The 26,523-nt window shown below is 33.9% G+C and overlaps 8 protein-coding genes and 1 pseudogene across 9 annotated transcripts; 7 read left to right on the top strand and 2 right to left on the bottom strand.

Moving 5' to 3' along the window:
• Nucleotides 1-56: 56 nt before the first annotated feature.
• LOC108851932 (sm-like protein LSM3A) lies at nt 57-1,102 on the top strand. The gene is made up of 3 exons (XM_018625410.2): nt 57-224; nt 318-413; nt 795-1,102. The coding sequence occupies exons 1-3, from the start codon at nt 108-110 to the stop codon at nt 873-875; spliced, it is 294 nt and encodes a 97-aa protein (XP_018480912.1). The 5' UTR covers nt 57-107; the 3' UTR covers nt 876-1,102.
• On the top strand, nt 1,091-2,393 carry LOC108844745 (transcription termination factor MTERF4, chloroplastic-like; annotated as a pseudogene).
• Nucleotides 2,394-2,507: 114 nt separating this feature from the next.
• LOC108854379 (vacuolar iron transporter homolog 1) lies at nt 2,508-3,386 on the bottom strand. Its single transcript, XM_018627921.2, has one exon. It carries the CDS (start codon nt 3,283-3,285, stop codon nt 2,680-2,682), a length of 606 nt encoding a protein of 201 aa, XP_018483423.1. The 5' UTR covers nt 3,286-3,386; the 3' UTR covers nt 2,508-2,679.
• A 6,426-nt stretch (nt 3,387-9,812) lies between these two features.
• LOC108806512 (indole glucosinolate O-methyltransferase 4) lies at nt 9,813-11,369 on the top strand. The gene is made up of 3 exons (XM_018578657.2): nt 9,813-10,394; nt 10,476-10,848; nt 10,945-11,369. Exons 1-3 carry the CDS (start codon nt 9,958-9,960, stop codon nt 11,242-11,244), a joined length of 1,110 nt encoding a protein of 369 aa, XP_018434159.2. The 5' UTR covers nt 9,813-9,957; the 3' UTR covers nt 11,245-11,369.
• A 408-nt stretch (nt 11,370-11,777) lies between these two features.
• On the top strand, nt 11,778-13,184 carry LOC108806502 (uncharacterized). 2 transcript variants are annotated; one of them, XM_057009800.1, is made up of 2 exons: nt 11,778-12,577; nt 12,637-13,184. In XM_057009800.1, exons 1-2 carry the CDS (start codon nt 12,038-12,040, stop codon nt 12,694-12,696), a joined length of 600 nt encoding a protein of 199 aa, XP_056865780.1. In that variant the 5' UTR covers nt 11,778-12,037; the 3' UTR covers nt 12,697-13,184. The 2 variants fall into 2 exon arrangements, with proteins under 2 accessions (XP_056865780.1, XP_018434149.2); XM_018578647.2 differs by having other exon boundaries at nt 11,779-12,562.
• A 1,396-nt stretch (nt 13,185-14,580) lies between these two features.
• LOC108806475 (indole glucosinolate O-methyltransferase 4) lies at nt 14,581-16,144 on the top strand. The gene is made up of 3 exons (XM_018578619.2): nt 14,581-15,160; nt 15,250-15,622; nt 15,714-16,144. The coding sequence occupies exons 1-3, from the start codon at nt 14,712-14,714 to the stop codon at nt 16,011-16,013; spliced, it is 1,122 nt and encodes a 373-aa protein (XP_018434121.2). The 5' UTR covers nt 14,581-14,711; the 3' UTR covers nt 16,014-16,144.
• A 1,748-nt stretch (nt 16,145-17,892) lies between these two features.
• LOC108806494 (indole glucosinolate O-methyltransferase 4) lies at nt 17,893-19,343 on the top strand. The gene is made up of 3 exons (XM_018578639.2): nt 17,893-18,441; nt 18,520-18,892; nt 18,980-19,343. The coding sequence occupies exons 1-3, from the start codon at nt 18,005-18,007 to the stop codon at nt 19,277-19,279; spliced, it is 1,110 nt and encodes a 369-aa protein (XP_018434141.2). The 5' UTR covers nt 17,893-18,004; the 3' UTR covers nt 19,280-19,343.
• Nucleotides 19,344-22,133: 2,790 nt separating this feature from the next.
• On the top strand, nt 22,134-23,715 carry LOC108836406 (indole glucosinolate O-methyltransferase 4). Its single transcript, XM_018609567.2, has 3 exons — nt 22,134-22,748; nt 22,834-23,206; nt 23,272-23,715. Exons 1-3 carry the CDS (start codon nt 22,312-22,314, stop codon nt 23,578-23,580), a joined length of 1,119 nt encoding a protein of 372 aa, XP_018465069.1. The 5' UTR covers nt 22,134-22,311; the 3' UTR covers nt 23,581-23,715.
• A 442-nt stretch (nt 23,716-24,157) lies between these two features.
• On the bottom strand, nt 24,158-26,363 carry LOC108838922 (early nodulin-like protein 15). Its single transcript, XM_018611784.2, has 4 exons — nt 25,960-26,363; nt 25,755-25,870; nt 24,524-24,916; nt 24,158-24,434 (listed from the first exon to the last, which is right to left on the bottom strand). Exons 1-4 carry the CDS (start codon nt 26,117-26,119, stop codon nt 24,372-24,374), a joined length of 732 nt encoding a protein of 243 aa, XP_018467286.2. The 5' UTR covers nt 26,120-26,363; the 3' UTR covers nt 24,158-24,371.
• Nucleotides 26,364-26,523: the final 160 nt, after the last annotated feature.

Here is a 26,523-nt window from a genome sequence, read left to right as displayed (position 1 = left end):
ATAAAATTTCTTACGCGAGCTCACTCACACAGAGACATCGGTGGTGACCACCTATTCATTCTTCTTCCTAAATTCAAAACCCTCTAAGAGAAAATTTTGAGATCAGAATGTCCGTCGAGGAAGACGCCACCGTTAGGGAGCCACTGGATCTGATTCGATTGAGCATCGAAGAGAGAATCTACGTCAAGCTCCGATCCGACCGCGAACTCCGCGGCAAGCTTCACGTTCGTTTTTGTTTGATTTTAGCGATTTCTTGTTAAATTTTTTTTCAAGATTCCAAAGCTGCTCGTTCACTAAGTTAATGTCACTTTTGGCAGGCGTTTGATCAGCATTTGAATATGATTCTGGGTGATGTTGAAGAGGTTATCACGACTGTAGAAATCGACGACGAGACTTACGAAGAGATTGTTCGTGTATGTCATCATTAAACTAATCTGTTATTATGCTTGTGGATTTGATAAGGTTCATAAGATTAAGTCTTTCACAATATGTTATGCATTTTTTGCCTTAGTCTTGGTTTAAGTTTAAGCTGAGATTCATTCACAAGTTATAGCTCTGGTGTTTGTTGATTAGCTATTTAGTGATATATTCGTGACCAAAAAAAAAAGAAGCTATTTAGTGATATATATATTATACTGTGAAATTTGAATTTTGATGTGTTAGCTTTCTAATAAGACTAGTGTTACTATGTTCATTGATTCAAAAACGAAATGATATGTATGGATTTGTTAACTGTGTATTTGTAATCATATGACCTTCTTGTTGATGGCACTTGCTTTTTTTGTTGTTATCAGACATCGAAACGAAAGATTCCGTTTCTATTTGTGAGAGGAGATGGAGTGATCTTGGTGTCCCCGCCTTTGAGGACTACTTAGAGACTTCAGATACAGTGTTCTTGTGTTATTGGCTGAGATCTGATGAGTTCACAAATCTGGAGCTACCTTCTTTTTTTTTGTTAAATCTTTCCTTAGCTTCTGATTTGTATTTGTGCGTTTTGTTTTTTTTTCTTCAAACATTTTAACGGAATGTAGCTTCTCAGATATCGTATTCGAAACCCTTGTTAACTTTGTGCTTCATTATAATAGAAGTGATGTGTTGCCTATTTAGATTATGTTATCCAGCAGACATTTTTTTTTTTTTGAATGAAATCCAGCAGACATTTTACTTTGTAAACATGTAAAATCTTTCACAGTATCGTACCTGGTGAACTCGTGCCGGACTGTCTTTAGAATCAGCTAAATCGAAATTCAAGATTCGCTAACCTGGCTTCCTCCAAGAAACCAGACTCTGTTCTCGCTCTCTTCAACATCCACGGATTCTCCACCGACCAAATCACACGTGTCATCAAAACGTTTCCTCGTGTTCTCTCCCGTAGCCCGAACGAGATTCTCTTGCCCAAGCTCATGTTCTCCAACTCCATCGGCTTCTCCGCCTCCGACACGGCCAAACTGATCTCCACCTCTCCTATAACACTCTCCTTTAGCTTGAGCAAGAGACTCATCCCTTGGTACGATTCGCTCAAGAGCATACTGGTGGAAGAAGAGAACGTCGTCAAGTGCCTTGAAGTGCGAGACCGGTAGTGTTGGGTTTGAGCATGGAGAAGAGAATCAAACCGAGGAGTCAGGTGATCTCTTGGCTTGTGTCTCAAGGACTTGTGGTGAAAGATGATGTGAACTACTTCACTATGCTCAAGATGAAAAGCTCCGAGTTTGTGATGAAACATCAGAAGGAGATGCCGGAACTTGTACAAGCCCTTACGAGAGTGATCGTTGAATCCAAATGACTTTGCGAGTGTATTTTTTTCGATTGAAGAAGGGAGAACAGAACATAACTTAATAACTGCTATTGGTTGTGTACTTGTGGCTGAATGTTTTTCTTGAGATGGTTCGATGAGTGTTGTGACATTTAATCAACAAGTTATGTGCACAATGAAAGGTAGAATTAAAAGATTACTTTGAACATCATACAAGACAGTGAGAACAGAACATAACTTGTGTTCTCTATGTATCTATTATTTTTCAGAAAATAATGCCACATGTCCCTTTTAACGATGATGTGTGGATTTACACGCAATCTCGTACCAAAAGCAGAGCATGAAATTTTTTAGCTTTACAAATCGGAATAATACAATATGAGATTATAGAACAAGACAGCGATTCCAAAAAGTAGTTCTCTTTCAGAAATATGTCGGAGATCATTGCTTAGTCATGACGACCTTTCTGGTGGTCGAAGACGATCAAACTGCAAGACCACAGATTCATAACGTAAGAGCTTGATCGTCTTCTACCACCAACTCGTCATGACAAATCAATGATCTCCGACATTTTTCTAAAAGAGAACACTACCTTTTGGAATCGCTGTCGTGTTATATAATCTCATATTTCACGGAAATTTGGCCGTGTGTTGATAACTAGAGTTGCAAGTGTTTAAGACTCAAACGTACCATTAATCATTAGACGCCATTGGACAGACTTATTTAGCATATTTTCTTACATAAATGATAAATCTAACAACCAAGTCACAATATCCATATATTCCAAAGTTTCTTCACATATGAAATATACATTCCAAAGTTTATTAAATGAAAAAGCAAAAACAAAAAAAAAAGACGTAACCGCTTAAATTGTGTTGCATGAAACATGAAGAAGTGTTCGGTCACGTATGTTAAACACACACAAACTATGACATACCATGTGATGCAACGAGTTTTGTCAAACCATACGTAACCGCCATAGCTAACCATCCTCCAATCAAAACCCTAGCCGAGGACTTAACCACCGGTGCTTTCCCAAAAACCGCTCCTAACCACCCAAACATAACCAAAGCCAACGTCACGGCCGCCACAATCACTCCAATCCTCACTTTATACGTTTTCACAAACGCAGCCGCCAATAAAGGCACAATCGCTCCTATAGAAAACGCAAACGCAGACGCAGTAGCCGCTTTTATAGGGCTCGGAAGCTTCTCTTTGTCTATCTCTCCTCCGTTATCTCTCTTCATTTGAGCCACCTCTATGTCGTACTGAGAGTAAACGGAGACAAACTCTCCTATCGCCATGCTACAAGCTCCGGCAACTAAACCAGCGAAACCGGTTAGCATCATGGTTTTGACGTCTGGTTTAATCGCACCGACACCCATCATAAGAGAAGCAGTCGTGACAAGACCGTCGTTGGCACCAAGCACGGCAGCTCGTAGCCATTGAGCTCGTTTGGAGTAATCGAAAGCCGTTTCTTGATCTTTCTCCATGTCCAGGTTCGAGCTGTTGTTCACGTTATGGGACTCCATAGTTAAAATCTTTTGATTTGGTTTTTTATTCTCTTTTGTATGTTGAAATGAGAAGATAGAGAATGTTTGATGAAGTGTGGAGGACACACGCCATGAGTTCTATTTATTGAGAGATTTTGTGTGAAACGTTTTTTTTTTTTTAATAAGATAGATGTGGTGGAGTCTACGATTAATGTATGTGGACCATCCATCATCACCACTTATGGAAATACATTTAACTACACTCGACCAAATGTGGACTGAATATCAAACGCCAACTGTTTCATCTTATTACTGAATTTGTTGTCTTTATTACTAATATTTAAGAACGTGAGTTCTATTTACGAAACATAAAGTTTGACTACTACATATATGTGGAGTCTCATTAGTAAGGAAATAATTTTACAACTGGATACAATATACAGTATAACCTCTTTAAATTAGTAATCGATAAACTAATTTTTTTATAAATTAATATAATTTCATATTCCTAAATTGAATTTTTAGTTCAATTAATATCTCGATATATTAATAATCTCTATAAATTAATAAAAAAATATAGTTTTGGTGTAATCTCAATATTATTAATTTATAGAAGTTTTACTGTAACTAAGTAACACCCGCCTGGTTAATTTACTCGTGAATTTGTTTTCCTTAATCAACAATTTTCCAAACTTGATTTTACTTGACATTTAACAAAAGAAACAAAGCTTTATCTAACTACCAAACTACAGTTTATTTGTCTTGTTTAGACCGATTTATACACCGACGAAAATTCTGTAAGAATTCAAATAGGAAATGATGTTTTCAAAAATTGTGTGTTCTAAATAAATTTATAATGATACTTTAAACTTTAACTATTTATATGCTTATTCTCACCGTCTTGTATTGTGTGCATAGATATCGATTGATAAAGCTTACTTTTAATTTATGAGTTATAGCTGTACAAGTAAACACCTTAGCATTCTATATATATATTTTTAAAAGGCTTAGAATATTGAATTTATCAAAGTTCTAATCGTTTACATGTTTGAAACGAACAAATGAAGTTTTAGAAAGATAATTAAAGTGAATTTCCGCGTAAAGTCGGTAAAGTTAAAGCATACCGATCTAGACTTGGTATCAATATACCCGAAAAATCGATTTCACTTGATACTTATTTTAAAAGGAACATTATACTTTTCTACCAAAAACGTAGCACTTATAAATAATTGAAATATAACGGTAAAGAAGGAAACAAATTTGAAACCACACACATTTGTTTTTTCGGGTTACGGCAAAAGTAAATAAACAATCTGAGTAAGATCGAAAGGGGCAGTTACATACCTACAATATGAAGCTGTGTCGTCTTCATGATTTAAAGCCATGCATATATATGTCTTCTTGAGAAGAAAAAGATACAAATTAAAGTAAAAATGAAATATCTCAACTTGTAAAACAATGACCTAGTACTGGTCTACAAAGTCTGTTGCCCACAATTAAGTTTGTTAAACTTATATTGGTATAGTTCTTGACTTCTTTATACTCCCAGTTTACCACATAACCGCATTAGGTATCTTTATCATATTGACTCGAAACACCATGTTCAAATATGTAAAATGATTAATTTAATTTATTTCCTAAAATCAACTTAGAATTAATTTGGTTGATATTTAATTCATTTCTTTTTTTGACTAAGGGCATTCATAATTTAATTCATTTCTGCTAAGTAATTTATAAAAATTTCAGATCTTCTCATCTTTTAGTAAATAAAAACTAATGCTAAAATTGTTTTCTTCATTGTTCTTTCTATTCCTAAATTATCCAGTGTAATGCTTAAGAAAAAAAAATCGGGATTAGTGGTCGGCTGATTCATTTTCCGTTTTATTTTTTCCTTTTTTCCGACTACAAGAAACTGAGAAAGAGTTCATGCATTTTTCCTTTGAAAGTGTAATTATGTGGGCACAGATCGGATACCCAAAATTTTGAAGGTATTTATGATTTGCTTTGTTTGTTACGGATATCTAACTTTTCGATTTGTTATGCTTTGTAAATATATCCAGAAAAACGAATATCCAAAAATAAATAGATATTTGCAGGTATTTACAAATATTTACGGATATCTCATCTGTTTTGATTAATACAAATAATTTTAAAATTCGAAACAATTTTTTTTGTAAAAATTATTTTGCATGATATATAAAATAAAATTAAAAGAAGTAGTGAATCTACATATTTTTAAAAAATAAACTTAGTTAACAATAACACAAAACTTAAGAAAAAAATTATAATTGTCATATTTTTTTCTCTTTTTTTATGTAATACTTTTATAAAAGTAATAATGTGAATAGAATTCGTCAAACCATACGTTAGAATAATACTTATATAATTTTATACATTTAAAATTTTAAATATAATCAAGATATACATGTATTTATATATTGCCGATTCGGAGCGGATATCAACTCTCCAAAATTTTAATATTTGTGATTGCTTTGATTTTAATAAATACTGATTTTTAGTATTTTTTTGTTTTGAAAGTTTACAGATCTGCAAAATTTTCAAATTGAATCAAATCAAATTTAACGGATAAAATCTTCAACTCTAATAGTTATATCTTTTGTTCTGTATACATGTAATTAAAGAGGGAGGAATTGGTCAAAGGGATTAATATGTATGTGCCCTTAATATATACTACACACCACTACTTATTGACGGACACATAATATATGGAAAATTAAATATTAAACAGTATAATCCAACTAGGTTATATATGAAGGGGATCACAAATGAATCAGATGCTTTTCACACTAGAGATTTTTCGACCCGTCAATTAGAGCCGTCTGCAAATGAAAATCATAAACAGCAAACTAATAGTAGATAATATGAAAGTTGTTTTTTTTAGACATATATAAATAAAAATAGTTGGATTGCTGAATTGGATAGCACTAAGCAATAATTTTTATGGGGAGATAAAATAATGGAAAGAGTTGGATATATAATATAAAGAAAGAGGGACGAGTGTGGTTGCCACACGAAGAGCACCATACTTCACCATCATTATCACTTGTTTAACAAACACATACAAATCTACGTAATATGATACTTCATGAAAGCCTTTTCTCAAAAAAAAAATATGATACTTCATGTGTATGCATGCATATATGACAGCACGTTTTAACTTTCGCTAGTATTAAATTTGTAAAACGGTCTTGGTTTAATGGCAAATTTAATCTGGTTTTGAAAATGCTGATCCTGAATAAACATAATGTGAACCCTTACTGATCCTTATTAGTTATTATTGAAGCATCCAAGACCCAAACTCAACAAGTGAAGAAATGTTCAACGAAAGCCCAAATGTTTAGGGTTTCCAAATGTAACTTTGGGTATTGTCCCAAAACAATTCTCTTCCCATCTCTGATGACATAAAACGAAAATCATTCGTGTGTGGTGACAATCTCAAAGCTTCTTCCTTTCTTGTTTATGCATATCAATAAAGCTCTATGAGCTATCTATTTTATCAATCTAAGTTTCATTTCAATAAGCTCTTTTGAACTCAAATCCACTTGCTTCGGATTTATAACTTTCACTTATGTAGTGAAAAAATAATGTAGCTGTGCATGTTTATAATATCGATAACGATTGGTATATGGATTTCTATTGTACTAGTGTGGTCCGATCGAGTACTTATCCTACTCTTACTTTTTAACATTTAAGTAAATCACCAATTATGTAGTAATCTGAAATTACTGACAAATTTTGTATTTAATAATTTGCAAAAAATTGTATAGTTTGAGATTCAAATCCAAATCCAGATGGGATGTAGATATTTTTTAATCTTGACCAACAAACTACTACCTCTGTTTTATAATAAGTGTCGTTTTAGCATTTTTTTATTACACAAAAAGTATGATTTTATAATTTCTATGCAAATTATATTATTTTAAGCTAAAAATTAATTGTAAATTGCATTAATTTTTTAAATAATTGTATTTATTTCAAATACTATTGACCACAAATATGTAATTAATAATAATTTATATATATTTTGTCATTTTATGAAAAATGTCAAAGTAATACTTATTCAGAAATAGAGAGAGTATTGTGTTATACTGTTACTAATCAGTACGACACTTTAGTTTATCGGTGTGCGTAAGCATTTAAGATTTTGGATAGATATGTTTTTTGTGGGCTGGAAATAAAAGGTTTCGTGCAAAACAGTATCGAGTGATATAACAAATACTCTCTCTGTATCATTATAAGTGAGTTTTAAGGTTTTTTCACAAAGATTAAGAAACCATAAAATTTTATATGATTTGTCTTGGTTGTATAAAAATAGCATTAAATAATACTAGTTCAATCAATTAAAAAAAGATACACTATTTTGTAATTGGCTAGAGATTTCAAATGACAATTAAATTTATCTAGATTAGTGTGAACTTCACTTATTCTGAAACAAAATAAAAATCCTAAAACACCACTTATATTGATACAGAGGGAGTACTATTATTCTATTTAAGTCTATAATAAATTTATCAAAATCATATTGTATTATACTGTATTATATTCAGATTTAGATTCAGCCCAGATGATTTACATGGTGGATCGTAACAGATTATCGATCCACCATTCGACATTAGTCAGAAGGTATTCTAAACTCGGGTCAGACAATGTAATATGTTTTCGGGCTAGTCCACTCTGGAAATATTTCTCTCGAGATCGACCGAATTAGCCGATGGAATATATAAAAAAAAGAAGAAAATTCACAATCCTTGTCTACCATCACTTTGTATATATATTTTTTTGTCATCTGCCCATCTATATAGATTAATTGGTGGTCAGCCGGGCGATCCTCCGTAGAGTATCTCCGTCTGATCAGGTCTGATCTATATGGGAGAAGATATGACCTCTGCTCCTTGCTTCCTTAGCTAGCGCATCAGCTCGAATGTTCCGGTTTCGAGGAATATGAGTAAGTCTCACATCCATGAAATTCTCTTGGAGTCTCCGGAAGATTTCTATTTCTGTCGAGAAAATAGGCCACTCCATCACTTTGTATATATATTGTGCACACAACCACTTTAAATAGAAACACTATAAACTTAACTGGGCCAAATGAGACTAATATATGGGTCAAACTTATGTGGGATCGATGATAAACTAACATTAATAAAGAAATTAACTATATAGTCATTGTCTAAGGGTTGACCCATTTGAAAGGAAAATATAAAATTCTCACCTTATTTCATATCATATTCTTAAATAATATTATTCCAAAAATTTAAAAAATATTTAAACTACTTAATTTGACAAAGTTGACAAAAAAAGGTTGACAAGTCTTCAATGTATTTGAAAACCTTATCACATTTAAGTACTCTTTCTTTGGATAAGTTTCGGCTATGCCATCGGCCATGATTGTCTTCACTCTCGAGTCTTGATCGACACATTTGCGCAGTCAAAATGGACACTTCCAGGAAGAAACATCCCCCTAACAAAACCTTTATACGGAAGGAATTAATAAAACATTTACAAAAAATACATCCTGGTTTCCAATATCAAATATTTATTTCCCTCAAAAGCTTATGAGAGCCACAAAAATGAGAAGTTTTAATGGATTTGATTAATTGATATATTTGAAAGGTTAGAAACATTTCTTTTAAATGGTAGCTGATAGGGATGGCATGGATCGATTTTTCAGATTTTTAGAGGTATTCGTAATTCGATCAATTTTATATGAATGATCAATTTTTGGATCCGATTTAATTGGTAGCCACCTGAATATTTTGTGTTCCGGATATTCATTTTTTAGATTTTAACCTGATATTCTATTAGATCCGTACAAATAAAATTAAAATTCAAAATTCAAAAATAATGTTAAATAATAATATTTTATTACAAAAATTACCTCTAAATTCTAATCACCAATAAAATAAATTTAATATATTAAATATTTTAATATTTATATAACATTTATATATGTTATGTGTAATATTATTTATATATATATATATATGCAGATATTGAACCAAATCGGACATTTGTTCTTAAAAATATTAAATTTTGTGATTTTTTCCGTTTCTAATGAATATTACATATTAGTATTTTTGTAGATATTTTTCAGTTCGAATTGAAATGAATAACGAGTCGAATCAAAATCTACGATATTTTATCCAGCCTAACTAGATGATTGAAAATCTGGACGATATAATACCTTTGTAGACCAAGTGGTTACTATGCACCGTTGTAACTAGTATTATAATTTGTTGATAACATATCCATATCGATGAAACTGAATATATACATAAACAAAAGAAAAAAAAATGATTGTCGTCGTTGTTTTCTTTTATAGATGGTTTGTGGACTAGGAACACAAGGATATCGAAATGTAATTAGATTAAGTCTATGCTCTGAACTTTGACTAAATCCACTGACTTGAACAAGATTTCAGCAGCCATAAGTGGTTCATAAATTTCTGCGGTACTTCATATATAGACTATTCAGCGCCCAAGATGGACCGGCATGCTAACAATAATATATTTATATGAAACTATCTCAACTTTAGCTATAAAAGGAGAAACGAAGCTGCATCAGGAATACACTAAATTACCATCCCAACACTACAAAGAAAACACACACACACACTCCATCTATCTCTCGCCTTTGATCAGTGTGGTCACGTACGAAGAGAAGAAAGAAACAAGGAGCTAAATAAAAGAAATGGGATTTCCTTTTGAAGAAACCTTAAACTCAAACTCTAAAACCCAAACTGTTATCGATGATGATAATGAATTGGGTTTGATGGCCGTGAGAATAGCCAATGCTGCCGCTTTTCCGATGGTTCTCAAAGCTGCCCTAGAGCTCGGTGTCTTTGACACTCTCTACACCGCCTCGGTGTTCCTCTCACCTTCTGAGATATCAAGTCGGCTACCAATCACACCTCGTAACCCAGGAGCACCGGTTTTGCTGGACCGGATGCTTCGTCTACTAGCTAGTTACTCCATGGTCCAGTGTGGTACGGTCCAAACCGGAAAGGGCGAGAGGGTCTACAGAGCCGAGCCAATTTGCAGGTTCTTCTTGAAAGATAACATTCAAGATATGGGATCCCTTGCTTCTCAAGTCATTGTCAATTTTGACAGTGTCTTCCTCAATACCTGGTAATTTTCTATTTAACGTTTAATAATATTCAAAGTATAAAACACAATGAATCTTAAGTTGTTGATATACTATATTCTCAGGGGACAACTAAAAGATGTGGTGCTAGACGGAGGAGATGCATTTGGTCGTGCACATGGTGGCATGAAACTCTTTGACTATATGGGTACAGATGAGAGATTCAGCAAGCTCTTTAATCAGACGGGATTCACCATCGCGGTCGTGAAGAAGGCTCTTGAAGTTTACCAAGGCTTCAAAGATGTGGATGTGTTGGTTGATGTTGGAGGTGGAGTTGGCAACACCCTCGGTGTTGTTACTTCAAAGTATCCAAATATTAAGGGTGTCAACTTTGATCTGACTTGTGCCTTGGCACAAGCACCTTCTTACCCTGGAGTGGAACATGTCGCAGGAGATATGTTCGTAGATGTTCCAAATGGAGATGCCATGATCTTGAAGGTAAGTTCATCAACTATCTTATCATTCTTATTTCTTAGAGTTTTATGAATATATTTGTACGTTGTACTTAAACATGGGATCATATTTGTTTTACAGCGTATACTTCATGACTGGATCGATGAAGACTGCGTGAAAATTCTGAAAAATTGTTGGAAGTCACTACCAGAGAACGGTAAAGTTGTTGTGATTGAACTAGTCACTCCTGATGAAGCGGAGAATGGGGACATTAATGCGAATATTGCTTTTGATATGGATATGCTGATGTTCACTCAATGTTCTGGTGGAAAAGAAAGATCACGAGACGAGTTTGAAGCTTTAGCTGCAGCTTCTGGTTTCACTCATTGCAAATTCGTTTGCCAGGCCTATCATTGCTGGATCATTGAGTTTTGTAAATAAAATGTGTAAGATATAAAAACTAAAACGTCAAAACTGTTAATTCATCTTCGTTTCATTATGTGATGATCATGCTTCGAGTGTGTGTTCAAGCAAATATGAAATAAAAGAATAAGTTTTTTGGTTTACTTTCTCACTGTATTCTTCAAGAACCGGCTTTATCTAATTAGACATTTGAAATTCTTTTTAAAGAAAAAAAAAGAAAAAAATAAATTCTTTTAAAGGAGTTAAGAAGAACCACAAAAGAGCTACTTCTCTAATTCAGTTTTTTTTTTGTTTGAATAATTTAACATTCTTTCAAAACAAAGATTGAGAATTTTTTTTTTGCTTTTATTTCGTTTGTATTAACTTACATACTCTCTCCATTTCGAATTAGATGTCGTTTTAGAGCAAAAAAATTGTTTCAAAATAAGTGTCGTTTTATAATTTCAATACAAACATTTATTATTTTTTATTCTAAGCTATTTTTCTCTTGGTTGAAATATAATTAGGTGTATTGCTAATGATGTTTTTATCTAGTAAATATATAAACTTAATATTTTATTAATCGAACTCAAGGAGCGTTCGCCCTAATTCTCTCTCGGGCCCGAAAATCGAGGAGCCGACAAACAACATCTCTCTCGACGCCGGTGAGGCCTTTGGCCGCCGGCGTCGGGCCATATGCTCTATCTCCTGCTATTTATCGTCTTCAAATCGCTCATCACCGTGTTCTAATCGTTTCCGCCGCTCATGTCTACGTTTCGAAGTCTGCGACACAAGATCCGTGACTTTCTGGGGGTCTCCCCACTTCTCCATCATGCCGGTCAGCTTCAGTCACCCCCAAACCTTTAGATCGACGCCTCTTCAACAGTGTCGTCCGCCATCTCCACCACATCCAGTGCTCGGTCGCGGTAATCTATACCCTTGTGTATGTGGGATTCCACTGTTTTCCAAGGTTTTAGTACCAATATCGTGCTACCTGATAAGGACGAACTCCACCCGGACCTCTCTCACCAGATCCAGCTTGACAAACGCAGATGTTGACGGTCCTCTCCGGGATTCCGAGGAGATCCACTGTGCCGCTCTTCCACTCTGTATGTTTGTAGGACCCATTTTCTCCGGTGATCTAAGCTCGCCTCTCGCTGAAGCGCATCGTCCCTCTCAAGACTGCTGCGTATCCATCGCCGCCGGAGTTTCCATCTCTAAGGTCTGTATCCTTTCCTTCCCGTCACTCAATCGATCGTCTTTTGCTGGGCCAAAGGTGATCACTAATTGGGCCTGGACTGCTAAGTTCCCTTATTATGATAGCCCACAAACCAGTTACACAAAACCAAGAAATACGGTACTGCTTTTGAAGGTACTGATTGTACTGATTTTATTGAAAAATGTGGTTTTGATATTGACTTGTTTGATAAGGATTTCTGGTGGGTTCACCGGGGTCTTAAATTTGCGGATAATGGCATATTATCTTGTTGAGAAGAATTTAACGTTGGATTCACCGAGACAGTTTCCATTTCACTCTTCCACATCTTCCGAAGAGATGATTTTTCCACCATACCTTCTTCCCATGGAAGATGATTTCTCGGCTTCGCTGTCGAGTTTCGGTTTAAGCTTTATCACCGGTTTGTTATCTTGCGTAGCGGTCTGTACGGGGCCAGAAGATACAACCGAGATTACCATGTGTTGTCTCGTAGATGAGGGTTGTTCCTCAACGTCACATTATGTGACTAAGTTTCAGCTGTCCGACTATGTCGGGTATGCCCCATCGACGCATCCAAGCCTTGTCTTGAATTCGCTGTCATCTTCCTTTGAAGATTTATCTTTCTTAATTGGGTTTGTTATTGTAGTTTATGTTTTTATCAAAGAGGATGGATAATTTCCTCTTGTATTTGTACTCAAGAAAGTTGATGAATGAAAGTTGGTTGTGTTTCAAAAAAAAAATATATATTTTATTAATCTGTGTATCGAAATCTAGAACGACAAATAAAATAAAACTGAAGGAGTACCTTCTCCGTTTTCATGGTAAAAGGCATTAAAGAGTTTATATTTTTTCGCACAAGAATATGCAACCTTCCTATCTATAACAACTTATTGCATCATCTACCACCCTAGACACTGGCCGCGCGAAAACAAAGGCAAATTTTATGCTCCAATATGGTATTTAGTGAAGTTTGACAATACAATATTTGTGACCTTCCTGGAATGACAGACAATTCAAGATGGAAGACACTTGTGATGTTATGCTCACTTCGGTCCAAATAATAGCCTCCTTCCCTTGTTACGCTCACTTCGGTACAAATCGTAGTCTCTTTTCTTGGTCACAGTAATCTCAATCAAGTTTGAAGTTATGCATGTCTCCTTCCTTGGTCACAGTCATCTTCATCAAGTTGGAGTAATTATACTTGATTTTTTCTTTGAGAACGAATACTATAATAGTAATACTTTGCTGGTCAAATTGAAGAAAAAAAATACAAAATACGTACGAAAATTCGTGTTTCTGTAAGTGATATTGATCTGCCAACATATATATATATATATATATATATATATATATACTTATATCATCTTTATTGATGATCTCAAGCAGTCTTTCTAAAATAAATAAAAAAAAAGAAATTTAATGGTACCACAAATTTGATACATATTTAAATTTATCTTTAAAGAATTATTATGTTTATAAATATTTAATCCTTCTAAATCAATTGTAAATTTTTAAGAAATTAATTTTAAAACTTAATAAATACTAGATTATAATCAATAATTATTAAACTATAAATCTAAATGTTATGGAATTTTGCTTTAATGTATTTTTCAAAAGTGATATCCAATTAATAGTGTTTTAAGCAATGTCTCGTACAATAAAAGAAGAGAGAGCAAATGTGCTGTAAAATTATTGTTTTATCATATAAGAATTATTTTTATATCAAGTTACAACAAAAATTATTTTTATATTAAAACTAAAATAAATTTTAAATTTATCTTTGCTTATCTTTGACTGATTCAACATCTTTAAATTTTACATTTAATAACAAAATTAAATAATATTAGTATTATGTAGATGAGAGATTCTCGAGAGTTGAACCTGATAAGGATTTTCTAGTATAATCATTTGGTTGATCGTAGTGTTGAAATTAGACTGGCTTGACTTTTACTAAACAAAACTGAAAACAAAACTAACTCGAAACAATATCTAACTGTTTTAGCCGCCACATTTGGCTCTTACTTTTCTACATAGAGACTCAGACTATTCAGCCAGCCAAATGGACCTATAAACCGACGATATAGTTAAATGAATTATTTAAAATAAAATAAATAAAAAGGAGGCTAAGCCTGAGCTATAAGAAGGAGAAACAAGATCCACTAAAATCATCACCATCCTCAACATTACAAGAAGACACACACACACACACACCTCTTTCTTTCCTCGCCTTGATCAGTGTGATCACCAGTTATTTTCAAGGAGAAGAAAGAAAGAAAGAGAAAAAAAAAATATGGGAATCCTTATTGAAGAAACCTTAAGCTCCAACACCAAAACCCAAATTGTTATTGATGATGATAATGAGTTGGGCTTGATGGCTGTGAGACTAGCCAATGCCGCAGCCTTTCCGATGGTTCTCAAAGCTGCTCTCGAGCTCGGTGTCTTTGACACTCTTTACGCAAATGCCGCTTGCACCGACTCCTTCCTCTCACCATCTGAGATAGCGAGTAGGCTACCAACTACACCACGTAACCCTGAGGCCCCAGCTTTGTTGGATCGGATGCTTCGTCTACTCGCTAGCTACTCCATGATAAAATGCGGTAAGGTCTCATCCGAGAAGGGGGAGAGAGTCTATAGAGCCGAGCCAATTTGCAGATTTTTCTTGAAAGATAACATTCAAGATATTGGATCCCTTGCGTCTCAAGTCATTGTGAATTTCGACAGTGTCTTCCTCAATACCTGGTAACTTTCAAAATTCTTCGTAACAAATAATGTTTGATTTCTGATTTTAAACGCTATGAGATCTTACTTTATTGGTACATTAACTACAGGGCACAACTAAAAGATGTGGTGCTAGAAGGAGGAGATGCATTTGGTCGTGCACATGGTGGCATGAAACTCTTCGACTATATGGGTACAGATGAAAGATTCAGTAAACTCTTTAACCAGACTGGATTCACCATCGCTGTCGTGAAGAAGGCTCTTGAAGTTTACCAAGGCTTCAAAGATGTGAATGTGTTAGTTGATGTTGGAGGTGGAGTTGGCAACACCCTCGGTGTTGTTACTTCAAAGTATCCCAATATTAAGGGTGTCAACTTTGATCTGACTTGTGCCTTGGCACAAGCACCTTCTTACCCTGGGGTGGAACATGTGGCCGGAAATATGTTCGTGGATGTTCCTAAAGGAGATGCCATGATCTTGAAAGTAAGTTCAAAAACTCTCTTTTAACTCATATTTTTGAAATATATGTAACTAGTACTATGTATTTACTTTGTTGATTTAAATTGTTTTACAGCGTATACTTCATGATTGGACCGACGAAGATTGCGTGAAAATTCTTAAAAACTGCTGGAAATCACTTCCGGAGAATGGGAAAGTTGTTGTCATAGAACTCGTGACTCCTGATGACGCTGAGAATGGAGATATTAATGCGAACATTGCCTTTGATATGGATATGTTGATGTTCACTCAATGTTCCGGCGGAAAAGAGAGATCGCGAGCTGAGTTTGAAGCGTTAGCCATGCAGTCAGGCTTTACCCGTTGCAAGTTCATCTGTCAAGCTTACCATTGCTGGATTATTGAGTTTTGCAAATAAAATATTTAATACTTTATGCTAAATCTTCAACAATTTGTTTATGTTATCTTTGTTTCAGTTCCTTGCATGTTTGAGTGGGACTTTGTCCTCGTCTCCAAAGCAATTAAATTAATAGAAAACATTTTCATGCATTTCTAGTTGTCAAGGTTGACCTTTTCAAGAGCCTTTAATTAATTACTCAATTAGAAGAAATGTGTGTTTTCATTAGAGAAATTCTCTAAGGCAGCTTCTTTTAGTTTATATTTACTCAAAAACCCTCCAAAAATGATCAGAAGAATATTCTAATAAATAAATATTAACTTTTAAAAAATAAACATAGTTGCAAATAATATGTTTTAAATTCTAATTATATACTAGACTTTGGAGTTAAGAGGTAAAATAAATGTAAATTCAAATTATATGTATTCAAATTCAAATTTTACAAAAATTTAAAAAATATTGAAAAAACAATTTCAGAAGTTTCTTTTTATAATAAAACCTAATTTAAAAACATATAATTTATAAAAAAAATCCTTCTTATTTTTATAATATATATATATATAAATGAATAGAAATATTTTTTTTATTTGTAAAAAGGCTTTCAATATAGAAAGATATTTTGCCTCGTTAGTGAAAGCATTTTTGATAATTTTATTATTTTAGAGATCCTTTTGGTGACAATAACTTAAAAGAAAAAACAAAGCTATTTGAAACAAATCTAACTGTCATGGAGGGATTCACTACATAAGAAAATAATAAAGAGATCTTATCGATGTAGACAATTGAAATAAATCTTTGAAATTGAAGCAACGATGAAAGAGAATCATAACTACGTTTACAAATTCAATTCAAGCCATTTCTCAAAAAAAAAAAAAAGAGGAAAACTACGTTTACATATTCAATAAAGAAATTCGAAGATACAGTTGAAAATAACGATGAAGGTGAACTTATTCCATATTTATTGATGTCCATGTTCGTAGCAAGTAATGTGTATACATAATGAATTAGTTAGGGATGCGTTTATATGTAAAAAGGAGTTAAAAATTCACAATACAGGGACTTATATGTATAAATATGAAACAAAACCATTAAATCGAATGTTCGTACATGGTTTTGGAAGAAGATGAAAAATAAAGTTTTTTTTGTTTTTTTTTTCAAGTTTATTTTGTTGTCATGTCATTTACTTTAGTAATTCTCTTTTTGCACAAGAATATGCAACGTTCCTATCCATAACCACTCATTTGCTCACCTACATCCTTAGATATATAATATAAGCATCCAAAAACAATGGTAATATCGGTCGGACACGTAATACCTTTGTAATTTACTTCAACTGGTCCTTTATATGGCTACTCAAAAAATTGTTATCATGATTAGTTGGTCTAATTGACCCTAAATTATATACTGATCATTGAGTCCAAGTTAATGAAGTATGACAATCCAAAAAACTTGTGACCTTCCTGGAAGGAGAGTTCATGATGGAGGCCATAAAGGTCGATGTTACAAATTGTAGCACATCTCTCTTGCTGCCTTCCTATGTCGCAATCTTTCTAAATTCTAATCGAGTAGCAGCTATGTGTGACTTGTATTTTAATATTATGTCGATCAAATTTAAGAACAAGAAAAAAAACAAAAGAAAACAGATATTTACTCTTTTAAAAACATAAATATAAGATATAAGATATAGTCATGGTCGACTATAGTGATTAAATTAAAGTCTCCGTGAATGTTGACTTAAAAACCAACTGACTTGAAACAAGATGCGACTGTTTCAGCCGCCGCAAGTGGCTCTTGGATACTGATTAGCCAACCAAATGGACCAGCACGCCAACAATTTTACAATATATATTAGTATTAAATAACAAAGAGGAGGTTAAGCCTTTGCTATAAAAGGAGAAGCTAAGATCCATCTAATCATCATCCAACACACACATACACACCAGCTTCTCTATCCATATCCTCGCTTCAGATCAGTGCGATCACGTACAGTACCGTGACAAAGAAGAAAAGAAATGGGAATCCTTATTGAAGAAACATTAAGCTCTAACACCAAAACTCAAATTGTTATTGATGATGATAACGAGTTGGGCTTGATGGCTGTGAGACTAGCCAATGCTGCCGCCTTCCCAATGGTTCTCAAAGCTGCACTCGAGCTCGGTGTCTTTGACACTCTCTACGCCGCCTCTGAGTTCCTCTCACCTTCCGAGATATCAAGTAGGCTACCAACTACGCCTCGTAACCCTGAGGCGCCCGTTTTGTTGGACAGGATGCTTCGTCTACTCGCTAGCTACTCCATGGTCAAGTGCGGTACGGTCCAAGCCGGAAAAGGCCAAAGAGTTTACAAAGCCGAGCCAATATGCAGGTTCTTCTTGAAAGATAACATTCAAGATATGGGATCCTTAGCTTCTCAAGTCATTGTCAATTTTGACAGTGTCTTTCTGAACACCTGGTAATTTTCTATATAACGATTGAATTTTTCCAAACGAGAAAAAAAAGCACTAGCATAATTGATATGATATATTTTCAGGGGACAATTGAAAGATGTGGTGCTAGACGGAGGAGATGCATTTGGTCGTGCACATGGTGGCATGAAACTCTTTGACTATATGGGAACAGATGAGAGATTCAGCAAGCTCTTTAATCAGACGGGATTCACCATCGCGGTCGTGAAGAAGGCTCTTGAAGTGTACCAAGGCTTCAAAGATGTGAATGTGTTGGTTGATGTTGGAGGTGGAGTTGGCAACACCCTCGGTGTTGTTACTTCAAAGTATCCAAATATTAAGGGTGTCAACTTTGATCTGACTTGTGCCTTGGCACAAGCACCTTCTTACCCTGGAGTGGAACATGTCGCAGGAGATATGTTCGTAGATGTTCCAAAAGGAGATGCTATGATCTTGAAAGTATGTTCAAAAACTCTCTCATAACTCATGTTTTAATTATGTGTGTATTTTAGTACTATGTACTTACTCGTTGATCTAAATTTACAGCGTATACTTCATGATTGGACTGATGAAGATTGCGTTAAGATTCTTAAGAATTGTTGGAAATCACTACCAGAGAATGGTAAAGTTGTTGTCATTGAACTAGTCACTCCTGATGACGCTGAGAATGGAGATATCAATGCGAACATTGCCTTTGATATGGACATGCTGATGTTCACACAATGTTCCGGTGGAAAAGAGAGATCACGAACTGAGTTTAAAGCTTTAGCCATGGACGCAGGCTTTACCCATTGCAAGTTTGTTTGTCAAGCTTACCACTGCTGGATTATTGAATTTTGCAAATAAATTCACGTTTAGTAAATAATACTAAATCCTCAACAGTTTGTTAATTTTATCATTGTTTCAGTTCCTTGTTTGAGTGTGTGACTTTGCCCTTGTCTCTAAAGCAATGAAATAAATAAACAAGCAATTATTTTTAAATTTATTTTTATATTAAAATACCAAAAGAGGTATATAAGCAATAACATTAAATTTGACTTATTTTTGTTTGTTAACGTGATTTTTTCGTGGTATTTTCATTTTTATTCTTATTATTCAATTTAAGAATAGTATTAATTTTTATTTAAGTTGAAAAGTAAATATTAATATTTTTTATTTATTAAAATATTATTATCGGGATTGGAATTATCTTTTTAATATTAAAGTAAATTTAAAAATAATTTAAAACATATACCATCACATATTACGTTTACAAACAAATATAAAGTCATTTTTGTTATTTTATAAATATATTTTTAATATTTTAGTATAATGATAAATCTAATTATTATATGTGCATAGATACTACCAATAATAAATTAACAAATAAGAAAGAAAGATGTAGATAAACACACAAAATAAAAACATGGAATTATCTTTTCTTTTTTTCAAACATGTTTTTCATTTATTTTTGAGATTATTTTTATAATATTAATTTGTAATCAGTTAAATAATTAATGATATATTTATTTATTAAAGATATTAAAACTTTAATCAGTATAACTAAAATTATTTATTAAAACTAATGACACTCAGCCTAAAAATCATGGAAAACATGACAAATAATCAAATTCACTTCTCAAATAATAGTACAGACAAGTACCTCATAGTTATAAATAGAAATATCTGTTTTAAAGTAAAATATAGATTGCTGATAGTTTATTTTTTACTATAACATTTAGAAATGAAAACAATAATAAATAAAAATTGTTCTTATCTTATACATTATATATTAATGTTTCGTTTGTTAACATGGTTAGTTTTTTTAGTGTTTATTCAGTTATTTATGAGAGCTATTTCACAATAGTTATACATATATCAATAATATTATTTTGTGTTATTAATATGATTGTTTTAATTGTGCTCGGTTTTACATTTTTTATTTTTTTATTTATTTTGAGATTTGTAGGTTTTGGAAATTCCAGTAATTTGGTATAATAATATCACTTGACTTTAATAATTATATACTTTTTATTAATTAGATAATTTTTATAAATTAATATAATTAAATATTGATTAAAAACATATTTTAAGATAAAAATATTACTGTTGTTAACCAAAAATAATATTTTAAAATCAATAGAGTGTTTTTAAATCAATAAAAGCTAAAATTAAATAATTGAAAGATTCATAAAATAGTATAATCTAATATTTTATTTAAATGTTTTGATTTTTAAACTAACTCTACATTTATTAATAAATATCTATAAAGAATTATGTCCGGATGTGCGGCAAAACACTTAATTACATGTATAAAGCCAATAAATCCAATGTTCGTACATGGTGTTGGAAGAAAATGAAAAATAAAGTTTATTTTGTTGTTATGTCATTTAATTTAATTGAGTAATTATCTTTTTGCACAAGAAATATGCAACGTTCCTATCCATAATTACTTATTGTCTCACCTACGTCCGTATATAACCATGCAAAAACAATGGTAGTTTCGGTAGGAGACGTAACTCCTCTGAAGTTTACTTAAACTGGTCCATTATATAGCAGATCACTAACGTAACCCTAACGTATATACTGATCACCAAGTCCAAGTTAATGAAGTATGACAATCCAATAACTTGTGACCTTCCTGGAAGGACAATTCATGATGGATTATACTCACTTCGGTCCAAATTGTAGCGTATCTGTCTTGCCCTTCCTATGTCGCAATCGTTCTCAATTCTAATCAAGTGGGAGCTATGTGTAACTCAGAGTATGATAATATTTTGTTGTCAAATTGAAGAACAGAAAAAAACAAAAGAAAATAGATATTTTAATATTCTTCTTTTATAGGCAATATTAAAAGCGATGTAAGATATACTCTTGATCGACCATAGTGGTTAATTTAAAGTCTCCTTTGAACATTGACTTAAAAACCAGCTGACTTGAAACAAGATTTGACTTAGGGCTGGGGAAAAAATCCGAATTCGAAAAACCGAACCGAACCCGATTCGAAAAAGTAGCACCGAATCCGAACCGAAATTGATTAAATATCCGAACGGGTTCAAAATTTCGGTATTTAAAGAATCGAAACCAAACCCGATCCGAACCGAAATATTTTGGGTACCCGATTGTATCCGAAATAAATTTATATACTTAAATATATACATTATTTTATATATAATGTATATTAAAAATATTAAAAATATATAAGATACCTTTAAGTTTTCCAAAATACTCGGAAAATATATGCAAATAGTCAAAAGTAAATGTTTAAAATAGCTAAAGTATACTGAAAACACCAAAATAGTTAAATATCTATTGATTATTTATCCAAATATTCAAAAAAACCAATTTATATGTTAAATTAAGGTATTTTGACATGTATGTTATGAAAATTTATATGTAATATATTATCTTTCTTATAGATTTTGAAAATTTAAAGTATATAATGAATTTTGAAAATTTAAAAACATTTTAAATGGGTTATCCGAACCCCAACCGAACCTGCAAATATCTGAACCGAACCCGAACCGAAATTTAGAAATATCCGAATGGGGCTGAAATCTTTGACCCCGAAACCCCGAAACCCGAATAGACTGAACCGAAACCCGAATGGGTATCCGAACCTAATTTGACTGTTTCAGCCGCCACAAGTGGCTCTTGAATACTATTTAGCCAGCCAAATGGACCGGCACGCCAACATTATTACAATAATATTAGTTCAAATTAAATAACAAAGAGGAGAGGCTAAGCCTTGGCTATAAAAAAGAGAGACGCTAAGATCCATCAAATCATCATCTTCAACACTACAAAGAAAAAACAGACACCATCCCCTCTATCTATCCTCGCTTCTGGTCAGTGCGATCACGTACGAAACCGTGACAAAGAAGAAACTTATAAAAATAATGGGAATCCTTATTGAAGAAACATTAAGCTCTAACACCAAAACCCAAATTGTTATAGATGATGATAACGAGTTGGGTCTGATGGCCGTGAGAATAGCCAATGCTGCCGCCTTTCCGATGGTTCTCAAAGCTGCCCTAGAGCTCGGTGTCTTTGACACTCTCTACACCGCCTCGGTGTTCCTCTCACCTTCCGAGATATCAAGTCGACTACCAACAACACCTCGTAATCCAGGAGCGCCGGTTTTGCTAGACCGGATGCTACGTCTACTCGCTAGTTACTCCATGGTTAAGTGCGGTACGGTTCAAGCCGGACTGGGCGAGAGAGTCTACAAGGCTGAGCCAATTTGCAGGTTCTTCTTGAAAGATAACATTCAAGATATAGGATCCCTTGCTTCTCAAGTCATTGTCAATTTCGATAGTGTTTTCCTCAATACTTGGTAATTTTCTATTTAACGATTAAAATTTTTCAAAAAAATAAATAAACACAATGACTCTTACGCTGTTGATATGCTATATTCTCAGGGGACAATTGAAAGATGTGGTGCTAGAAGGAGGAGATGCATTTGGTCGTGCACATGGTGGCATGAAACTCTTCGACTACATGGGTACAGATGAGAGATTCAGCAGGCTCTTCAACCAGACCGGATTCACCATCGCGGTCGTGAAGAAGGCTCTTGAAGTTTACCAAGGCTTCAAAGATGTGAATGTGTTAGTTGATGTTGGAGGTGGAGTTGGTAACACTCTCGGTGTTGTTACTTCTAAGTATCCCAATATTAAGGGTATCAACTTTGATCTGACTTGTGCCTTGGCACAAGCACCTTCTTACCCTGGGGTGGAACATGTCGCCGGAGATATGTTTGTGGATGTTCCAAAAGGAGATGCCATGATCTTGAAAGTAAGTTTAAGAAAATATGTACGTAGTATTATGTATTTACTTTGTTGATTTAATTTGTTTTACAGCGTATACTTCATGATTGGACCGACGAAGACTGTGTGAAGATTCTTAAAAATTGTTGGAAGTCACTACCGGAGAACGGTAAAGTTGTTGTGATAGAACTAGTCACACCTGATGACGCTGAGAATGGAGACATCAATGCAAACATTGCCTTTGACATGGACATGTTAATGTTCACCCAATGTTCTGGTGGGAAAGAGAGGTCACGAGTTGAGTTTGAAGCTCTGGCTGCAGCTTCTGGCTTCACCCATTGCATGTTCGTTTGTCCCGCTTATCACTGTTGGATCATTGAATTCTGTAAAGAAAATGTATAAAAATACAAAAACTAAACTAAATCCTCACATGAAGTTAATCTTTGGTTCAATTGTTTGCTTGTAATGAGTTAATGATCACTCCTCTCTCTCTTTGTCTTGAAGCAATATGAAATAAGAAGTTAAAATTTTATATTACTTTTGTCATTACACTCTTTTAGAACCAGCTTTCATTATATTAGTCACATGAATTGCTATGGTTCCTCTTTGAAGAGCCCACAAGTCACACTCACAAGTGCATACTCATTACTCAACGGTCGGCTAATTTCATTTGTTTTCTTCCTCTCTCTCTCTCTCTTTTGACTTGATTGGCTTCTTACAGTCATGGTAAATAACGGCTACTTCTCTAATTCAACGTTTCATTCTTTCCGTTATGGCAAAAGCTTGAGAGAATCTTGTTCACAGACACCTTCACATGATTTTATATCTAATGGTTCCACAATGTTCTGAAATCAACAAAGGAAAAAAAAGGACACAGTACATATATATGGTTATACATTTTTCTAGTGGGGCCCAAAAACTCTGAAAAGAAATCTGAAACATAATTTTGAGTGAGTGGCTAGTGGAGACCACTGAAACATTAGAAAGAAACCACATTACTTTATAAAAAAAAATGCACATTACAAAATATAAACGTCCTAACATTCTAAATAAAAGACATCCTAATAACCATAAGAGAAAAGCAAAAGGGAGAGAATGAATGAATCATTACGAGATCAAAGTTAAATTGTAATTAGCATATAAGATCAGAAAACGTAATCATTCATCCATTGAAAAAGCCACTAATACTCTCTCTACAGCAGAAGAAACATGGCTACACAGCACAAAACTAGCTTCAACGTTGCTGTCATCATTACCTGCACACACACAACACATACACACCATCAAACATTTCAATAAAGCAATAAATCTTTTTAGTCTGCTGTTGATGTTGCAATGAGTGTACCTGATGTGCTGAGTTTGTGGAAGTGGGTAAAGGGTTAATGGAAGTAGAGTCGACTTCTCCGGTGGGAAGTGGAACCGCTGGATTACTATTGATAAACGGAACTCCGTCTTTCCCGGGAACCGTCACTGAAGTAATCTCTGAAGGAGATGGTCCTGGAGATAAAACTGAACCTTCTCTTGGACCTAATGGCCACGGGTAAGAAGGAGAAGATGAGACCACTCCTCCTTCCGAGACAGGAACAGGAGCTATAGCTGGTGTTGGTGGCTGTGACGGTGAAGGTGCGGCTGCGAGGATGACTTGGACTGTGAGCTTCTGGCTGACTTGGCAGGTTTTGGGAAGAGATGTGTTGTTTGTGAAGGAAAAGTAGTAGGAGCCTGGTCTTGATGGGTACCACTGCGTTAGAGTGAAAGTTGAAAATGTTAGTTTGAAAATTTAGAAAGTTTAAGAAGGTTTTAATGCTTCTTATCGACTAGTGTGATTGCCATTGAGCCATGAGCACATGACTTTTGTGTATTAAACCATTAGTTTAACCAACTTTTCAATTCTTTTTTTTTTGTCAGAAAAGACAATCAAAGTTCGAGTTTAGTATTTGGTAATACAGTTAACTAATGACGGATAGATAAAACAGAGGAAGTCATTCAAGTGTGATTGTCATTGAAATGAGGAAAATCATCCTGAAATTGAGCAAATAAAATGTATAAAACGAAGATTATTAAAATGAATGTTAAAGTTCGAAACTTTTTTTTTAGAGTATGAAACTTTGAACTTTTAAGAAGGTAAAAAGGAAATTTAGTAGTAGTCGAGTGGTTGCCAAAAAAAAAAAAAAAATAGTAGTAGTCGAGATGCTTCTAAACTTTCATTATCATTGAGCCTTGCACTTACGACTTTTTGTGTGTGTTTAAACTATTATTTTAATCAATTTTTTCAATTCTGTTGTCAGAACAAAGCATCGGATTACAAGTTCTATTTAATAATTAACTGAAAATTATCAAATTAATGACGAAAAGGGGTTTCAGACATAAAAACAGAGGAAAACAGGGGAAGATGTTTCTTTTGTCGATCTCAAGAACAGAGGAGAAAAAAGGGGAACTTGTAGGAAAGATCAAAACTTTATGAAATTTCAGAAAAACCCAGACGAAATTCACACCCTTTCAAGCAATTCACCCATAAATATAGTTCACAACTTGTAAAGAAATAAGAGAAATGTGAATGTGAGATGAGACGTATATACCGTGAAGGAGGTGGAGTTAGATTTTGTAAGAAGAGTGGCTTGAGTAAAGTCGCAGACATTGAATGCATCTTTTGTCCTGAAGATGTATAGATCGTTTCCGTACTTATGTCTGAAAACTGGTAAGCAAAACAGGAAAACCGTTAATTTAAGAGAAAACTTAGCCAAAAAAAGGAAATAAAAGGACTGGTTTTGTAAATAAACTTACCAACAGAGTCGCTGACATGAACAACGGGAGTTTTCCAGACAGAGACACCATCAACGAGAAATGAGGCGGAGAGAGAAGGACGACAGAACAGAGAGAGGAAGCAGAAGAAGAAGACCAGCATTGAGTTTGAGAAAGAGAGACGTTGCTGAGATGAAACCATTCTTTATTTTTTTGCTTGAAATGGGAGAAGCCTAGGCTGAGAGATTGGGAACAAAAAAAAGAGAAGTAAAGAGCTTCAATGATGTATGCCCTTTTTATCTTTGCAGGCCCTCTCTCACTCACTAACACTAGGTCAAAAGAGAGGTTTAGGGTGCCTATGTAGCTTAGGGAGAAGGAAAATAAAAGAGACAGAGAGAGATACTAGAAAGAGAAGTACTTCGAGAAGTGTGCAGTGAGTGTCTCTGTCTGTTTTACTTTATGTGTGTGTCTGTGTTGAAGAAATGGAGAAAATTTGAAAAGTTTGAGGAGTGTTTTTAGCTTATTAATCTTTTCCATAACTATGCTAAGATTAAAAATGAAATATATAATCAAATATTGTTTTGAGTTTGAACTCTGAATACCACA

This window comes from Raphanus sativus, chromosome 1 (assembly GCF_000801105.2).
Source record: "Raphanus sativus cultivar WK10039 chromosome 1, ASM80110v3, whole genome shotgun sequence".
In the NCBI taxonomy this organism is placed as follows: domain Eukaryota; kingdom Viridiplantae; phylum Streptophyta; class Magnoliopsida; order Brassicales; family Brassicaceae; genus Raphanus; species Raphanus sativus.
The sequence above is the reverse complement of the archived record's forward strand: the minus strand, read 5'-3'. Positions and strand labels throughout refer to the sequence as shown.

Bases quoted from the DNA above. Each gene is read 5' to 3' on its own strand.
- LOC108806494 (XM_018578639.2), top strand. From the start codon at position 18,005: ATGGGAATCCTTATTGAAGAAACATTAAGCTCTAACACCAAAACTCAA. The intron at 18,442-18,519 runs GTAATTTTCTAT...ATATATTTTCAG, and splicing joins AGTGTCTTTCTGAACACCTG to GGGACAATTGAAAGATGTGG. The intron at 18,893-18,979 runs GTATGTTCAAAA...CTAAATTTACAG, and splicing joins GAGATGCTATGATCTTGAAA to CGTATACTTCATGATTGGAC.
- LOC108854379 (XM_018627921.2), bottom strand. From the start codon at position 3,285: ATGGAGTCCCATAACGTGAACAACAGCTCGAACCTGGACATGGAGAAA.
- LOC108806512 (XM_018578657.2), top strand. From the start codon at position 9,958: ATGGGATTTCCTTTTGAAGAAACCTTAAACTCAAACTCTAAAACCCAA. The intron at 10,395-10,475 runs GTAATTTTCTAT...CTATATTCTCAG, and splicing joins AGTGTCTTCCTCAATACCTG to GGGACAACTAAAAGATGTGG. The intron at 10,849-10,944 runs GTAAGTTCATCA...TTTGTTTTACAG, and splicing joins GAGATGCCATGATCTTGAAG to CGTATACTTCATGACTGGAT.
- LOC108838922 (XM_018611784.2), bottom strand. From the start codon at position 26,119: ATGGTTTCATCTCAGCAACGTCTCTCTTTCTCAAACTCAATGCTGGTC. The intron at 24,917-25,754 runs GTATATACGTCT...ACTCTAACGCAG, and splicing joins CTAACTCCACCTCCTTCACG to TGGTACCCATCAAGACCAGG. The intron at 24,435-24,523 runs GTACACTCATTG...GTGTGTGTGCAG, and splicing joins CCACAAACTCAGCACATCAG to GTAATGATGACAGCAACGTT.
- LOC108851932 (XM_018625410.2), top strand. From the start codon at position 108: ATGTCCGTCGAGGAAGACGCCACCGTTAGGGAGCCACTGGATCTGATT. The intron at 225-317 runs GTTCGTTTTTGT...CACTTTTGGCAG, and splicing joins AACTCCGCGGCAAGCTTCAC to GCGTTTGATCAGCATTTGAA. The intron at 414-794 runs GTATGTCATCAT...TGTTGTTATCAG, and splicing joins CTTACGAAGAGATTGTTCGT to ACATCGAAACGAAAGATTCC.
- LOC108806502 (XM_057009800.1), top strand. From the start codon at position 12,038: ATGCCGGTCAGCTTCAGTCACCCCCAAACCTTTAGATCGACGCCTCTT. The intron at 12,578-12,636 runs GTACTGATTGTA...TTGTTTGATAAG, and splicing joins ATACGGTACTGCTTTTGAAG to GATTTCTGGTGGGTTCACCG.
- LOC108806475 (XM_018578619.2), top strand. From the start codon at position 14,712: ATGGGAATCCTTATTGAAGAAACCTTAAGCTCCAACACCAAAACCCAA. The intron at 15,161-15,249 runs GTAACTTTCAAA...CATTAACTACAG, and splicing joins AGTGTCTTCCTCAATACCTG to GGCACAACTAAAAGATGTGG. The intron at 15,623-15,713 runs GTAAGTTCAAAA...ATTGTTTTACAG, and splicing joins GAGATGCCATGATCTTGAAA to CGTATACTTCATGATTGGAC.
- LOC108836406 (XM_018609567.2), top strand. From the start codon at position 22,312: ATGGGAATCCTTATTGAAGAAACATTAAGCTCTAACACCAAAACCCAA. The intron at 22,749-22,833 runs GTAATTTTCTAT...CTATATTCTCAG, and splicing joins AGTGTTTTCCTCAATACTTG to GGGACAATTGAAAGATGTGG. The intron at 23,207-23,271 runs GTAAGTTTAAGA...TTTGTTTTACAG, and splicing joins GAGATGCCATGATCTTGAAA to CGTATACTTCATGATTGGAC.